General features: G+C 37.2%; 1 protein-coding gene across 1 annotated transcript in view; it reads left to right on the forward strand.

Moving 5' to 3' along the window:
- LOC131481463 (melanoma inhibitory activity protein 2-like) overlaps window positions 1–18,581 on the forward strand; it is a 68,695-nt gene that overhangs the window by 27,639 nt on the left and 22,475 nt on the right. Inside the window, exon 12 of the mRNA XM_058670450.1 lies at window positions 12,948–13,015. Coding sequence (XP_058526433.1) covers window positions 12,948–13,015 — 68 coding nt within the window. The remainder of the gene's footprint in view (window positions 1–12,947; window positions 13,016–18,581) is intronic.

Raw genomic sequence — 18,581 nt, forward strand, 5'->3', positions numbered from 1 at the left:
GATTTTATCACTGATAAAGTATTTTCTTAATTCCTTTTATGGTCTAAAGTTAGATACCAGGGAACACAGAATTACTGAGAGAAAGAGAAAGAAATTTATCAAAAGAGAGCAAGGAAGGTGAACTTGCTGCTGGTTCATTCCGCAAAAGTCTGCAAGGCCACAGAACTTCTCCCGGAACAGAGATCTATCTACTGTTTCCCCTCCTAGGATACCTGAAATAGTCAGGGCTGGGGCAGAGCACACAAGCTTTAACCTGATCTCCCATTTGGGTACTAGGCATCTCAGATATCAGCTACCCTTCTACAGGAGCTGCTTTAGTCATTAAGATGAGTGTCTGCAAGGCATATGGGCAGCTTATGTTAAAATCTAAGGGTTCTATAAGTACTTATTATTGCAAATAGTATGCACACTAATAAAAATAGGCAGCACTTATTATACTACTGGCAGAATTTACTTTGGGTGTTGTATAATTTTGCTTGTTTCTGATTTGAACCAGAAGCCAACTCAAGATTTAAAAGTGATATAAAATGATTTATTCATTTACTTATTTGAAAATCAGCATGAGAGAGAGAGCGAGCGAGAGAGAGAAACCTTGCATCTGCTGGTTGATACTTCACATACCTGCAGTAGCCAGCACTGTGCCTGGCTGAGGAGCTACATGTGGGATTCCCACATCATTTACCACCAATCTAAAACAACTGGAACCCAGTTTATTGTGGCTTACTCCTGTGTATCAAATATAATGCTGCTTTATATAGGAGTGGAAAAATAGTATTTGTATATGTTATTTCATTTCTTTTACCTTTTTAAATTGCATTTCATTTTATGACACAATTTCAAAGACTTTGGGGTTCCCCCAACCCCTCCCCATACCCTCCCCATGGTGGATTCGTCCACCTTGTTGCAGTATTATAGAAAAACCCAGTCATGATTCCTTCATTGCAAGCATGTACCATGCGTAGAGTCCAGCATCTTATTGTCCATATAAATTCAACAGTTTTGAGAATCAAAATGGTGGAATAGGGTATGGACACATTTAAACGGACGGAAAAACATTTAATCAGGATGAAGCAGAGAGGACATATTTCAGGAAATAGGAAAGTACAGAACAGCAGAGGGGTACCTGGAGACTGATAGACACAGGAAAGCACTTGGTACAGCAGTGTGGTGTTGCAGTGATTGATACTCCAGCATGGCAATCCAAACTCCACCAGCAGTCAGAACTCCACCAGCAACCAGTTGGGAAGGGACTTTCACTGGGAGCTCGGGAGGTGAACCCAAAGACCTGTCCGTTCTGCTGGTCTCTTTGACCAGAAGCAGAGACAGAGCAGCAGATCCCAGACAGACTGTCAGAACAGGGTGGATTTCACAGCCTGGTCAGATTCCTAGATCCGAAATGGGCGCCATTTTGCATAAGGGGGAAAGGGCAGGGGACAGGATGGAGCATGCTCTGAGCTGGGAGTGAACTCATTTCTGAATCGGTGAACTGCAGTGATGTGCCATTCTATGGGTTCCACCCAGGGCAGTTGTGGGTAGCCCTTGGATCTGACAGCCAGCAGATGAAGAACTCTAGTAGTGATACATCAGGTGCCATTTTGCACACTGTGGCAATAGCTTTGGGACTGCAGGGGACAACAGTGAACTGCGCATGTGCTGAGCTCGCGAGAAGTTGCTGAGTTCAGTGGATTGCACTGGTCCCACAGGAAAATAATACCGACTGTGGCATGGTATCGGCCAAAATAGGTCTGTGTGGCACCCAGACCTAATGTCCAACAGGTTCCGACAAGATCAGTGCCACCAATAACCTAACTCTATAGCACGCCTGGTGTCTTGCTAATCCTGGTACCTGCTCCAACCGAAAGTTGGATAAAGGTTTCAGAGACAACAGTGTAGCCTCAGCATTCTATCACAAGAGGAGGAAAGTGGTGAGCCAGGAGACCACGGTGGAAATCTAACATAAGAACCCAGACCTGGAACTCGCTGGAGGTTGTGGCACAAGTGGCTGCAAGCAAAAAGTTGTGTATCAACCGCAATAAGTAAAATCGCATTGTAGACCTGTGCGTGACACAGCTTAGAAACCTGCCCTAAGGAGAAGACTCTGCTAACCAGAAGTGCAATGATCAAGAGCAAAAGAAGGGACAAAGGCAGAATGAATATTACTGAAAACTCCCCTGCAAAGGAGCAAAATGCTATGCCGACCTCAGAGTTCACTAAGGAAGACATCGAGAAAATGGGGGACACAAAATCCATAAGACTCATTTTAAAGATTCTGATCAAAAATGAGAAGCTCATGCAAGAGTTCAAAGAATTTAAGGAAGCAACAAAGTAAATCCAGGCTGGTATATCAGAAATTAAGAACACAGTAGAGCAAATTTAAAGTACAGTGGAGAGTCTCCAGAATAGAATGAAGCAAGCAGAAGAAAGAATCTCAGAATTGGAAGATATTTCCAGTCATGGGGGAAGCAAACAAAAAGCTGGAAGCAGAGCTGGATCAGGCCAAAAAAGTATTCAAGAATTGAAAGACACTATTAAGAGGCCAAATACAAGAGTTATGGGAGTCCCAGAAGGTGCAGAAAGACAAGCTGAGTTTGCAAATGTATTTAATGAAAGACTAAAGGAAAATTTCCCTAATCTAGAGAAAGAATTGGGAAACAAGATCCAGGAAGGGCACAGAACTCACAACAGGCTTGATTAAAAGCGATCTTCACCACGACATATGATAATCAAGCTATCTTCAATTGAACATAAGGAAAACATCCTTAAATGTGCACGTGAAAAAATCAGTTGACATATAAAGGAATGGCAATTAAGCTCTCAGGAGATCTCTCACAGGAAACTCTACAGGCAAGAAGAGAATGGAGTGATTCTAAAAGAAAAAAAAAACTGTTGGCCTAGGATAATATATCTAGCAAAACTTTCTTTTGCCTGTGAAAATGAAATAAAATTCTTCCACAGTAAAGAAAAGTTGAAAGGAGTTTCCTCTTCCAAACCTGCCCTACAAATGATACTTCAAAATGTTCTCTTGACAGAGAAGAGGAATCGCACCCACCAAAACCAGAGGCAAATAGGAAGAACATCCTGTAAAATGACAACAGAAGACTAAACCAATGAACAACCCATTCCTAAAATGACAGGGCCAAAGTACAACCCATGTATATTAAGCTCTGTATGTAAATGGCTTAAGTTCAATCAAACATTGTAGATTAGTAGACCGGATGAAAAAACAAAACCCATCTGTTTCTTGTCTGGAGGAGACACACTTCAACAAAGTTCAGCAGAAACCATATCACATGGGTTTTGTTATTTTCTGTTGGTTTCATCTCTTCAAAACACTTTGTTCTGATTAAATTCTTTAATGACTCATAGATCATACAGTAGCATAATTTTCTTCAAGAAGGTTCTTGATTTTCATTCTTCAGCTACACATTAGTGATTTAATAGCTTGTTTTTTAACTTCTTGGTTTTGTTAATTTCTTTTTTCTCCCGGGTGTTGATTTTGTTTTGTGTCTTTTCATTTAAGGGGATGTATAGTAGCTGTGTAATGGAGACTGTCATATCTGGTAACATGCCATTTAACTTCATGGCATTGTAAATTTCTAATTTTCTTTCTATTGTTGATTTTGTATCATGACTTTTCATTTAAGGGGACGTACAGTAGCTGTGAAATGGAGACTAACATCCAGATGTCAGGATGCAGTGTGGTATGCATTTCTGCTTCCAGACAAAGGTGGACTTACAATGAAACTGTTTACTATATGTTGACAATAGGATTCTGGACTCCTTACCATTGTCCATGCTCACAATGATGGACATATGACTGAGCATGAAGAACTATATGTTAGTAATGATATAGAGGAACTAGGTGGGGGAGGAGGGAATTAGGAGGAGTAAGGGAATGTGGAGCTGTATCATAAAATGATAGCAATAGTAATAAAATGTAAACAAAAATATAAAAATTCAACAGTTTCTTGGGGAGACCATCTCTGGTCTGAAAGCAGAGCTGGCAAAATATCATCCTGACCAATTAAAAGCCACACATAACATCAACAACAATTTACAACATTACTGAATTAATTGGCATGGTATTGAGTACCCAATATGTTAGAAAATGCAGGTTCTTAAGCACATCCTGTGACTTCTTCATTGACATTTCTATTTTAGATTATACACAACCGGCTGCTATGCACCTTTAAATGGTTATAGGGTACTATTCAGCTGTCTCGTGTCTATTTTCATTTTAGTATTTAGCAGTTTATAGTATTGAAGCATAATTTTTACTGAACTTGGTGGATTTTAGGATAGTTGAGACTTGCTTATAATTCTAACAAGGCATATGTCAACAGTTGAGGCACAGAACCGTTTTAGGAGGGGTGTGCAGAGACATCTTCAATACCTTAGTTAGGAGTAACTAATTTTTGTGTCCTACCTAGTAAGATATATGTGAGTCCAAGCTGACCATTTCCTGTCTGGTTCTAAGTTTTCCTTGTTGTTCTATGCCTATCTATTCTAATTTTGTGGGGGAATGGCTCCATAGTGACCCTGATGGTCATTGCAAGAGAGGGTGGGGATCCAAAGTTGGAAATAAGTAAGGACCAGAGAAAGCTCCCCTCTTGAGTTTTGAAGGGAATTTACTGTTCTTCTGTTTCTGCGGACTGCTCAGGACTCCCAGCTATTGTTCCAATGACATTAGATCCTGTGAGGAAGGATTTGGGCTTCTTCCATCCCATGTGGGAGATCCAAAAGGGAGTGGATGACTTAAAGGTTCTTGGCCTACAAGGGTAGTCCAATTCCCCGTGGTCTCCTTGGCAGTTGGGATATAGCCCTTGGTGCCTGTACTGATAGTCCTTGGTGAGGATCCAAGAGTCTCCAGGGTTGGGATACAAGCCTCCTCCTGTCCACCTGCTCCACTCTGGGGTCCCCCCCTCCTCTGTGCATGTGACCTCCTGTTACAAGGTTGTCAGGATCACTCTTGATTCCTCCTGTATGCCTTTATGGTTTTGCTAATGTCTAATGCTGATTTGAGTATGTTATCTATAAGTTATCTGTTATATTCATTTATTTTGCCTTTTAAATCTTGTTTCTGTGCCAGATTCATATACAAAACTCTGGAGACTGTTGTGATAGCAAGATTATTTTGAGAGTTGTTGCTTTGAAATTTGAGTGTGTAGTGTTATTTCTACATCAGAAATGCTTGCATATTAGTTTTTCATGTTGTGTTTGCAGTGATAATTATGGATATTTTTATGGGAGACTCCAGTTTTGATACAGTTAAAACAGTACAATTCTTTATGACATGCTTTGAATACATTATAAATTTTCACTTTTCCTTTGAGGCACCTGATGATCGAGGAAAACTCCCAGCCGGAGAAGAAAGCTATCTCGATTGTTGATGCAAATTTCAAATCTACAAGAGAAGTTGACTTATATTGGTATTAATGCTTTTTCTTTTGTGACCTGGAGAATAGCCAGAAAAATATTTAAGCAGCCAAATATAAGTAGTATATTTTGCTACTTTTTAATTTCAAGTCCTTGCTGTTATGAAATTTCATAGAAAACCTTAAAAGGAAAAGCAATATCCTTTCAGCATGTGTGATTTTTTTAATCTTATGTTTGAGTATGGACCAGTCTTACTTATTACATCAGGGAATTTATGGGTAGACATTTAATTCAAGGTTTTTACTCTCTAGTTCGAATGGAGAGGAATGTGTAGGATATGAAGGGATTTGGCATATGGCTCATACATATAAAGGAATGTATGAGCCATAATTAATATTTGTATAGGTTTATAAGAGAGTAAGTTTACTTTTTACCTTGAAGCTTTCCTTACTTCACAAAGGGGACACTGGAAAACCTAAACACAAAGGGTAAGATTCAGCTGTATTTGCATACTTGGGATACTTCATTATGTGTCAGGAAGAGTAGTGTTGGGTCGGTCTTATTTTAACAAAGGAAGTAGCTGATTTGTCTTCTTTTTTGATTTATTCACTTGAAAGAACAAATATAGAACCTGGAGGTAGGGGGAGAGAATTACACACACACACACACACAAAGAGATACACACAAAGAGATACACAATCACACTGAATGGGAGAGACTGACCCTTCCATCTGCTGATTAACTCTCCAAATTGTCACAACACCCAAGGCTAGGTCAGTCTGAAACCAGGAGCCAAGAGCTTCCTTTGGAACTCACCTGTTGATACAAGGGCATAAGCATAAAGGTCAGCATCCTTTACTTTTTCAGGCACATTATCACAGTGCTGGATTGTATGTGTAGTAGTAGCTAGGATTTAACAGGTATCCATATGGGCGTCAGGTGATGTAGGTTGCCCTCTGTGCCACAACACCAGGCCCACATGTGTAGTCTGATAAGGTCTATAATTTTGTGAGGGAAATAATTCATTTCCTTTAGTCATTTAAAGATTATAAATATCTGGATGAATCTTCATCATATACTTACAATACTGTATGTACTGTTGTTTTAGGAAAGCTTAATGAGTAGAATTTATATTAGATCAAAAAAAATGAGAATTCTATTTGGTATTTCTCAGCATGTGCAGTTTTTGTTATTTGTTCCAGTAAATAGGTTGTTCTTGATGTATATATTTTTAAGTAGAGTATATTATTTTATTATGGTGATTACATATGAATAATTGAAAATGTATGTCTTCTAAATAGTAAAAAAGCCAAAGATACTGAAGAAAGAGTGGAAAAAACCACTGTTTATTACCAAGGAAGGGTAAGTGTGTTTTTGTGTTTGTTGAATGTGTGTGTTGTGCATGTTTAGAGTGTGTATGTATTAGATCCTGTGCCTTTATGTAGAATGGAAAGGGAGAAGTGATTCCTTTACTGGTTTTATATCTTTAAGTGCTAAATGTGGTGTTCAGTCATTTCCATTTTTTAGTGATTCAAAGAATGTGTAATAAAAAAAATCTCAAGTCACCATGTCTCCTGTCTTTGACAACAGGAATTACATTGCAGAAATAAAAATAGATTTTAAATCACCAGTTGGGTCTCCTATTCAACTAGGCTATTTATCTGTTAACTGAAAGTTCCTTTTGTGGCTGAATACTGACAAGGGAACATAAACCAAAAGCTTTATGAATTACAAATTTTAGCTGCCTTTAGTGTACTTACACATGATAGATGATGTGTTCATGAAATTTTGGAGAAAATTGTGTTTACAGACACAAAATGTGCTTGGATTATTTCTTAACTTGTGAGTTACTTCCTATGTTAAAGACAGATATTCTTTTTGTTTAAGAAAACTAATTTTCAAGCATTCTATTTTTCAGGTTATTCATTGTAAGAAAAGAGCCCACCATAATTGGGTAAGTTAAAAATTGCCTTAAAGATTTCTCTATTTCTTAGAATGAATTTTGCTTTTCCTTCTGGAAGATAATGCTAGGGATTTAAATTTATAAAAAAGATGGTATATTAAAAAATCAGTAGTGGTATTACATTCCATTTGGAGAAATAATACATTATCAAATGGTGGTTATTCCAACAGTCTTCTTTTAGCATTTTCTTCTTCCAAAGTAGGCTAGAAGAGGGTGAGAGGGTTAGAGGAACTTGGTACATATGCTCATGTTTATATATTTACATTTTGGGACATTGGATTGCCCCTTGTTATCTAGAAGAGCCTGAAAGGTCTCTGGATCATTTTACTCATTTGTCAAACAAATGGGATTAGAAAAAGAGCTAGCTAAAGCCCTTTCTAGTTGTAATATTGAGGGTTCTCTTAAGTGATTCTGAGTGTTGGTACAAATTAAGAAAAGGGTCATCTGGGGAACTAATTGTGCTGCATGATGAGGAAGTGAAGTGGCTGTAGACTTTGAACAGTTAGAAGGAAGAGCAGAGCTAGAGCTGTTGACAGTAGCTGTCTACTGTGGAGTGCCTGTCACAGGGAGGTGGAGACAGCATTCAGGGATGTTTGTCAAGTGCTTGACACTGATAAGCATTAAGTCAATGTTAACTGGTGTTACCATTGATATTATAGTGAAGACTTGCAAGTCTGAGAGGAGCATAGAATGAAAGAGTGGTGTGTTGACTGTCAGGTCCCTCCCCTCTCTGACATTCTGTTTGTTTTGGTTTCCAGAGTTCAAGTGAAGATTCATTAGTGAATGAGCTAGCATCATTATAGACTCATTTTTCTTCACCATTTTTCAGCACTTTCTAAATACATATGCATAGTATTATCAACATTTAGTCATTTTATATGAAAAGACATTTACAGAGAGCAGGGATACAGAGAGAAAGATCTTCCATCAGCCAGTTGACTTCCCAGGTGGTTGCAATGGCTGGAGCTGAGCCATTATGAAGCCAAGAGGCAGGAGCTTATTTTGAATCTGCCATGAGATTGGGTGGTCCCAAGGCTTTGAGCCATACATTACTGGTTTTCCCAGGCCACAAATAGGGAGCTGGATGGGAAGTGGAGCAACTGGAACATGATCTGGTACCCAGATGAAATCCTGATGCATGCAAGGCAATAACTTATTTTTAAAAGATGAAGATGATATCTATTAAATTCTTGCTATTTTAGGCAAGATACTTAAAAGTAGTTTGCACATGTTTCTTACTAAACCCATTTAATAAGTATAAATAAGATTATACCATTTCAGGCATTATGATGAGAAAATGGCCCAAGATCACATAATTAGATAGTGAAGGCTAGAGATAGAAATCATAGTCTTTTAGAGTCCAGTCTTTATACATATTCTATTAGTTTTTGTAGAATTCTTGTTTGGTAAGTGTGACTTTAACATTAGTACATATAGAAGGTGCGCCATCTAGATTTCATCAAAATGCTATTTTCCAGATTTAAGGAAAGTAATATAGATTTACTGAAACAATCAAATCAGTGCTGTCATTTGGTCTGGTGTTTTAGAATGCTAATTAGGATGCCTGCAACACAGACTGGGGTAACTTGGGTCAACTGCTGATTGCAGCTCCTGAAATTTCCTTACTTATATTTTGCCCTGGGCCAGTTTCACTGTTGTTAAGTATGCAGAGTGAAACATTGGTTGAGTGCTCATTATGTGGATCTTATCCTCACATAGATGACTACACCGATCATCGTTCAGATGAAACAGAAATTGTGTGTGAGTGCTGTGTTTGTGTGTACTTTTTGAAAACCATTTTTAAGGATTATTTACTTACTTGAATTCTGGGAAAAGGTATGAAATGAGAAAGAGAGAAAGAGAACAATGATTTATATATTTTCTGCTCTCAGAAGACCACAAATCAAGGAGCAGAACCTTCCAGAACACAGGAGCCAGTAGCTTCAGACCTCCTAGGTGTGTGGCAGTGATCCATCCTCCCCTCCCTGTAAGGCACATTGGCAGGAAGTTCTTTGTGAAGCTTAGAGTAAATGTGACTTGAATCAAGAACTCTGATATGGGATGATGGTAAACATAGAGATGGCCGAACCTGCTGAGCTACGAAGTTTATGAAAATTTAACAAGAAAGGGGCTGTGCTGTATCTTATTATTTGCATCCTGAATTCTTAATATATTATAGAATTTCTAAAGAATATTTCACAATTTATTTTTCTTTACAAAAAGGCAGCTTTCACACTTGATGAACTTTGTTCTGTTTCTACTCTCTTTTCCTTATAATTTCAGCTGTTTATTACTTGTTTGACTTCTTTCTCCGCCCAGTTAGAATTATTGCTTTCTTCCTTTGAACTTACTTACTTGTATGTCTGGTGATGAATATGTCTTGTATGCCTGGTGATAAATTACTGAGGTCATTTGTACAAAATGTTTTAAATTAATATACCTAAAATTAAGAAATTTTCTGTATTCCAATGCATATTTTAAAAGCACGGTACTATCCACATTATTTTTCCCTCCATCCTTTCTTATTTTTCTATTTTAGCTTTTACAGTGACTTACCTTCCATTTAACTTTATAATAAATTGTACCTTCCTCTAAATAAAAAAACTCCAAAAATAATAAATAGAAAAAGTAGTGTTCCTCAGATGTACAAAGGCCATGAAAATGACCAAAATTCAAAATATCATGTATATATGTGTGTGTGTGCATATATATATATATATATTTTTTAAAAGATTTATTGATTTTATTACAAAGTCAGATATACATAGAGGAGGAGAGACAGAGAGGAAGATCTTCCATCCGATGAATCACTTCCCAAGTGAGCTGCAACAGCCGGTGCTCGCCAATCCGAAGCCAGGAACCTGGAACCTCTTCCAGGTCTCCCACACAGGTGCAGGGTCCCAATGCATTGGGCCGTCCTTGACTATCTTTCCAGGCCACAAGCAGGGAGCTGGATGGGAAGTGGAACTGCTGGGATTAGAACCAGCGCCCATATGGGATCCCGAGGCGTTCAAGGCGAGGACTTTTAGCTGCTAGGCCACACCGCCGTGCCCTTTCTGTATCTTTTAGATATAGATATGTAACATACATACATATATGTATATTTTTCAGCTGTCAATTATCTACAAATAATTGAGCACATACATATATTCGTGGGACCTTTTTTTTTTAAGGGTGATGGTCTCCATTTCTATATGTATTGGGAAAGACAAGGTTTCATTTTTTTATATAACTGAGTACTATTAACATTGTATCTGTGGAAGTGAAAATATTTCTAAAAACTCTTTGAGAAAATAATTAGGATATTAATGAAGGAGAAAGCGAGGAAGAACATAAATATGAATAAGAGTGAGAATGCTGTTTCAGTCCACTGAAAGTAAACTAGTCAGAGCCCAGATGGTTGAAGTTGAGAACTTGGACCTCAGTCTACATCTCCATTTGAGTGAGAAGGGATCCAGATACTTAACAGTTATCAGTGTCTCCCAGGATTTGTTTAATCAGGAATTCAGAACAAGGAGATGGAGCCATGAATTGAACCCAAGTACTCTAATGTGGGACATGGCTGTCTTTAGTGGCAGCTTGCCTTCAAGGCCCAACAACAGCCCTTACTGTGATCATTCTTTGTGTCTTTACCCTGAGATAGTTTCAAGTTACATTAGTGAGCGAATGTCACTTTTTCGTCAGCAGACCTCTTAGAAGGCTTTGTGGATGTGAGTGCTCAGTGTTTGAACACAGTGATTTGGAGTATAACATAGTCATTGGCTGAAATTTGTCTTAACCTTTGAGAATAAGCTGTAGACTCAGAACTAGGTGTTCAGTTCATGTGGCAGTAAAGATGCTGCTTAGGATACCTGGTCCTCTGTTGGGCTGCCTGGTTTAAATCCAGGCTCCCCTGCTTCTTACCCAGATTCCTGCTAATGTGCACCTTAGGCTAGAGCAGCTGATGGTAGAAGAATTTGGTTCCTGACACCTGTGTGAGAGACCCAGATTGAATCCTGGGTTCTTCTTTAGTCCGGCCTGTCTCTGGCTGTGTGGCAAATGAGGAGTGAACAGGTGTTGGGAAAAAATGTCTCGTTACTATTCAAATAAAAGAATAAGAGGGGTCTTAACTATTAGTACTGAGTTTGTATGTATTTGTTTTTGACCATATGTCTTTAGTGTTGCTTATTATCTGATGCTTCTCTGCCTAGTAGATAAAGACAGATGTGTTTTATTAATTTGACAAAAGATTCAAAAATTGACCTAGTAAAATACACTAGAGGCTAAAGTCCTGGCATTGCATTTTCAGGGATCCAAGTTGGGTACAGGTTTATGTGCTAGCCACCCCACTTCCCATTTAGCTCCCTGCTTGTGGTCTGGGAATATTGTTGATGGCCCAGTCTTGACCCTGCACCTTCAGTGGAGACCCAAAAGAAGCTCCTGGCCCCTGGCTTTGAATAGGCTCAGCTTGGGCCATTGTAGATGCTTGCGGAGTGATTCAGTGGATGAAAGATAGTCCTCTCTGTATATCTGACTTTCAAATAAAAATGAATATAACTTTATAAAAATAAACAAAAGATCAAACAATTTTGATTCCATATTGGTAATCATTCAATAATTTGTTGATTTCAATAATAATGATTTTGGCATAGTTTTTCACCAAATGTTGATGACATCATAAATATTGGAGTTGGTTAATACATGTAACCTTTTCTGATATGAAGGATACTAATGAATGAGATATGCTTTGTGTGCTTCTGTAATTTGGGGAGTCAAGTTTCTTTCTACATTGGAATTAATTTTAAAGTAAAACTTTGTTATTGGATTCCATTTTATTTGTAGAAATTGCAGATTAAGCTAAATGCCTCTACCATGATTGTAAATTAAGTGACTGTATCTATCTTTAAATGTTAAAATAAATTGATCGTAATAGTTTCTCCAGTCCAAAGTCTCACATAATTGTGCAAATGATCTGGAGATCTCTCAGAATGAGGTTAACCTTCCACATGAATGGTTGTGATTATTACATGCTGTTTATTTACTTGGTTGTGCAAGCTTTGTTCTCTGTAACATTTGATTTTATCTTTACCTCGTACTGAATAAAATGGGATATGATTTAGACAGTGCCATGAACTTACTGGAAGTACAACATGCATTGATAATTTCATCTATTTTTTAAAATAGCATTTAACCACATGCTGCAAAACTGTTTTAGACCTTCATGGTTTCACAGAATCATAGTGAATTTTCTGTAGCGATGATCGCCTTGAGGCAAATATACAAAGCTGCCATGTGTAATGATTCTGAGTCTCTGTTGCCATTGCCTGAAGCTTGCATCCTCCCACATTGCCCTTAGCATATTACTTGACTAATCAAACAGTCTTCCATCTCACATCAGAGAGCAGCATTCATTGGCAAGTGCACAAGTCATCTCTAGTTTTAGGCCCATGTCATCTGCTTACCTGAAATATTTCCTTTTCCAAAAGATCCTTCAACTCAAAATGTTTTATCTGCATTTCATTTCAGGAGATGCATGCATTGACAGCGATATTTGTATGCTGTAGGATGTTCATGCTCATTTTCATCTAACATTTGTCTGCATGTTTCTCCATCTTTTGTTATTTTTCAGTGGGCAGCTCGGTTTGCCGAGAGAGAACTCGATGACTTAAAGAAAGAATACGTTTATAAAAGGAAAAGGTAAGTTTCTTAATGGTAACACTTAACAACTTTTAGCTCTTTTATTGTTACTTTCTTAATTAGATAATATTATAGGCTAAATAATGAAATTTCAGTTATTCCAGCATTTTTCATTGTAAAGTATTTACTCGTTTTGTCCTTTGTTTTAAATACTTAGGTTACCTGAGTGTTTAATTTCCTATATAATGCTTATTTGCCTTATGTGCAACAGACATTTATATATATATTATATATTCACATATACATTTATATATTTTTATGCTTATATTTGTATTATATATTTATATATAACATATATTATATAACCATTATATATATGTGTACATATATATATATAGTTCCACTTCCCTTTTCCCTATGCATTTTGCTGCTGACCAGTTATTCCTTGTCTTCATGAAAAAAATGTCGTTTGTCTTATTGTCAAGTTGACTGCTAAAGTCATGCTTTTCTTCTTTTATGTGTATTAGTAAGATTTTTATGATGTCCTTTATAACACTTGAGAGGAGTTTCTTAGGAGGGTTGTTTTATTTTGGCTCACAGGAGACACATCATCAAAAATTGTCTGATGTTTTGGATTCAAGATCTGTTGTGGCACGTGTACAGTAGAGTAGCCATTCATTATTCAGCCAGATAGTCTCTTACTCCATCTCTATACATTGCCTTAATGGAGAAGCCAGAAATAAGTTTGATAACAGATATGATGTTAAAGCAAAGACAAAGCAAAGCAAAAAATACAGTACCATAGAGTTAAAAAATATGCCATTGAATAACCAATTCATAGGTGATGGAAAGAAAACACAGAGTCTAATTTTCATAATGATTTTCTTGTATTAGAACATATGGTATTTGTCCTTTTGGGTTTGACTTGTTTCACTGAAGATGATGGTCTCTAGGTGTGACCATCTAGTTGCAAATGATATGATTTCCTTCTTTTTATTGGCTGAGTAATACTCCATAAACTAGAGGTACCGCTCTTTATTTAACCACTCCTCTTTGGATGGGCAACCTGATTGTTTCCATGTATTTTCTATTGTAGATTTTGTTGTTGTGAATGTAGGATTACAGCTGCCTCTCATATATGCAGTATTCATTTCCTTTGGGTATATTCCTAGGAGTGGAATACCTGGTTCATGTGGCAGGTTCATTTGCAATTCTCTAAGCACTATCCATACTGATTTCCATAATTGCCGTACTAGCCTGTCCTCCCACCAGCAGTGAAGGAGGATGTCTTCTTCCCACTCCCCTGCAAGCAGGTGTTGTTAGTTGAGTTCTGAATGTAGGCCAGTCTGAGTGGTTTTAATTTGTATCTTCCTGACAGCTAGGTAGCCTTAGTATCTTTTCATATGTCTGTTAGCCTTTGGATCTCTTCTTTTGAAAAAATCTCTGTTCATTTCCTTTGCCCATTTTTCACAGGGTTGCTTGCTTGCTTGCTTGATTGATTTTTCTGTCCCTGGGTTTCTGAAGCTCTTTGTAAATCCTGGATATTAGTCCCCTATCACCTGTGTAATGTGCAAAAATTTTCTCCTATTCTGTTAATTGCTTCTTCATTTTGTTAATCATTTCCTTTGCTGCATAGAAGATTTTTAGTTTGATATAGTCCCATTTGTTTATTTTATCTTTGACTACCTATAATTTTGGGGTCTTTCCTAAGAAGTCTAGTTCCATTCCTATTCCTAGGAGAGAGCTTCCTCTATTTTTATTTAATACTTTGATGGTTTCTCGGTGTATATTTAGGTCCTTGAACCATTTAGAGCTGATTTTTTTTGTATAATGTGGCAAGTGCAGGTCTTGTTTCTTGATTCTGCGGGCTGCTATCCAGTTGTCCGAACAGCATTTGTTGAATGGCCAAGAATTTTTTTCCTGGATTATTTTCAGTTTTCTTGTGAAAGAGTAGTTGGTAATGCATGTGTGTGTTCCCTTCTGATGTTTCTGTTCTATTTCATTAATATCCTCCTCTGTTTCTGTACCGGTACCAGACTGTGTTGATGACCATTGCACTGTAGTATGTCTTGAAGTCTGGAATTGTGATTCCCTCTGCTTGATTTTTCTTCTTCAGGATAGCTTTGGCTATTCGTGGTCTCTTGTGTTTCCAGACGAATTTTTGTATCTTGTATTTCTGAGAAGTATGATGTTGGGATTTTGATTGGGATTGCATTGAATCTGTATATTACTTTTGGTAATATGGACATTTTGATGATGTTGATCCTGCCAACCCAGGAATATGGTAAAATTCTCCACTTTTCAATGTCTTCTTCTATTTCCTTTTAAAATGTTTTATAGTTTTCATCATAGAGGTCTTCCACATATTTGGTTAGCTTAATTCCTAGATATTTAAGATTCCTGTCTGCTTTAAGGACTGTACTTACAATTTCCTTCTCAGTCATGAAATTGTTTTTGTACACTAGTGCCATTGATTTGTGTTCATTAATTTGTATCCTGCTATCCTGCCAAAGTCTCTTATGAGTTCCAGTAGTGTCTTAACTGAGTTTTTTGATTCTCCTATGTAGAGGATCATGTCATCTGCAAATACTTTCAGTTCCTCATTTCCAATTTGAGTTCCTTTGATTCCATTTTCTTGCCTAATAGCTTTGTTATGAACATCCAATACTATATTGGATAATAATGGTGACAGTGGACATCCCTGTCTAGTTCCAGATTTTGGTGGAAAGGCTTTCAGTCTTACTCCATTTAGTGTGATGCTGGCATTGGCTTTGATTGTGTTGTAGAATGTTCCTTCTATACTGATCTTGCTTAGGGTTTTCATCATTTAGTGGTAGTGGATCTTATCAAATGCTTTCTCTGCATCTATTGAGATGATCATATTTTTTTTCAATTTGTTGATGTGATGTATCACATTTATTGATTTACGAATGTTGAACCTTTCCTGCATGCCTGGGCTGAATCCCACCTGGTCCGGGTGAATGATCTGCCTGATGTACTGTCTGTTCCTGTTGACTAGTATTTTCTTGAGGATCTTTGCATCTTTGTTCATGAAGGATATTGGTGTACAGTTCACTTTTTCTGTTGCTTTTCTATCTGGCTTTGGTATTAAGGTGATATTGGCTTCATAGAGCTTATAAGGATTGCCTCCATTTCTATTGTTTGGGAAAGCTTGTGGAGGATTGGAGTAAATTCCTCTTGAATAGTTTTTTAGAACTCAGCAGTGAAACCATCTGGTCTAGGACTTTTCTTGGTTAGAAGGGCTTTAATTTTGCATTCAATTTCAGTTCAATGTATAAGTCTATTTAGGCTGTTAATTATCTCTTGATTTAGTTTTGGTGGATGTGTATGTCCAAAAATCTGTCCATCTTTTCGGTGTCTTCTGATTTGTTTGCATATACTTGCTTGTAATAGTTCCTAATATTTTCTTGTGTGTCTGAGCTATGTGTTGTTAGATTTTTCTTCTCATCTCTGATGCTATAGATGCTCATCTTCTCACTCCATTTTTTGATTAGTTGGGCTAGTGGGGAGTCTATTTTGTTGATTTTCTCAAAAAACCAGCTCTTTAATTTATTGTTCTCATAGATAGTTCTTTTGGTCTCTGTTTAGTTAATTTCATTCCTTATTTTGATTATTTCGTGTTTCCTACTTATCTAGGGATTACTTTGCTGTTGTTTTTGTATCCTTCAATTGTAAGGTTAACTCATTTATTTGGTTCCTTTCCAGTTTCTTAACATAAGCATTGATTGAGATGAACTTTCCTCTTAACACTGACTTTGTGTCCCAAAAGTTTTGGTTTGTTGTGTTGATGCCTTCATTTGTTTCAAGAAATTTTTAAATTTTCCCTTTGATTTCCTCTCTAATCCATCAATCATTTAGTAACATATTAGTCAGTCTCCATGTGTTTGCAAGTCTTCTTGGGTGATTTGACTTTGGGTCTCTAGCTCCACTCCATGATGGTCTGAGAAGATTCATGGTATGATTTCAATTTTTTAAAAATTCAGTGAGGCTTGTTTTGTGGCCTGTGACATGGTCCGTTCTGGAGAAGGTTCCATGTAGTGATGGAAAAAAAAAGTGCATTCTCTGTAGGATGAAAGTTCTGGTAGATATCAAGTAAACCCGTTTGTTCTAGAGTTTGGATGATTCTGTTGTTTCTTTTCTGAGTTTCAGTCCCATCAAACTGTCCATTGATGTTAATGAAGTATTAAAGTCCTCCACTATGAATGTATTGGAGTTTGTTTCTCCCTTTAAATCCATCAATATTTGTTTCACATAGTCAGATGCCTTAGCATTTGGTGCAGGTGCATTTATTATATTGATCTCTTCTTGCTGAATGGATCAGTTGATCATTAGGTGGTGTCCTCCTTCATCTCTTTTGATGTTTTTCACACCAAATCTATATCATGTGATATAAGAATGGCCTCACCCACACGTTTTTCTTTACCATTTGCTTGGAATATCTTTTCCATCCTTTCACTTTCAGTTTCTTCTGATCTTTGTTGGTGAGATGTGTCTCCTGCAAGCAACAGATAGGTGGAGTTTTTTGATCCAGTCCTCTAATCTGTAGTGTTTGATTGATAAGTTTAAGCCATTTACATTCAATGTGAATATGGATAGGTTGCAGTTTGGTTCTGTCATTTTAGCAATGGGTTGTTATTTGATTTAGTCTTCTGCTAGTCTTTTAGTGGAATGTTCTCCACATTTGCCTTTGGTTTTGGTAGTTGCTATTCCTTTTTGCTTTCACAAGAACATCTTTCATATCATTTGCGAGGCAAGTCTAGAAAGCAATTTCTTGCATTTATCTTTGCTGTGGAATAATTTTATTTCATTTTCAAAGACAAAGGAGAGTTTTTCAGGATACGTTACTCTGGGCTGAAAATGTTTCCCTTTTTGAATCTGGAATAAGTCACTCCTTTCTCTTCTGGCATTTAGTGTTTCCTCTGAGAGGTCAACTGTGAGTGAGGGGGTTCCTCTATAGGTCATTCAATTTTTTTTACGTGCACATTTAAGGGTCTTTCGTTATGTCCAACTGAAGAAAGCTTGATTACATGTGTCGTGGTGAGGTTTGTTTCTGATCAACTCTGTTGGGAGTGTTATGACCCTCCTGTATATTGTTTCCCGATTCTTTTCCAGCTTTGGGAACTTTTCATTTATTATTTCTTTGAATACATCTTTAATACCAGCTTCTGTTTCTGCACCTTCTGGAACTTCCATTAACTCTTAGGGGTCTTTTAATTGTATCTTTTGATTCGTGGATACTTTTTTGTTTTTTTTTTTTAGTTTGACCTTGCTCTGCTTCCAGCTTTTTGATTGTTTCCCCCTGTTGACAGGAAATATCTTCCAATTCTGAAATTCTCTCTTCGGCTTCATTCATTCTATTTTTTGAGAGTCTCCACTGTACTTTTAATTTGCTCCACTGTGTACTTAATTTCTGATATATCTGCTTTCATTTGATTCATTGCTGTTATTTACTTTCTAACGTATTCCTTAAATTCCTTGTGCTTTGCATTGTTTACAAAGTTTATGAGTTCTCTGACTTCTATGTCTCCCATTTTTTTCAGGGTCTTCCTCAGTTAACTCTGAGGGTAGTCAAGGCTTTTCCTCCTTTGCTGGAGAGTCTTCAGTA

This window comes from Ochotona princeps, chromosome 11 (assembly GCF_030435755.1).
Source record: "Ochotona princeps isolate mOchPri1 chromosome 11, mOchPri1.hap1, whole genome shotgun sequence".
Lineage (NCBI taxonomy): Eukaryota > Metazoa > Chordata > Mammalia > Lagomorpha > Ochotonidae > Ochotona > Ochotona princeps.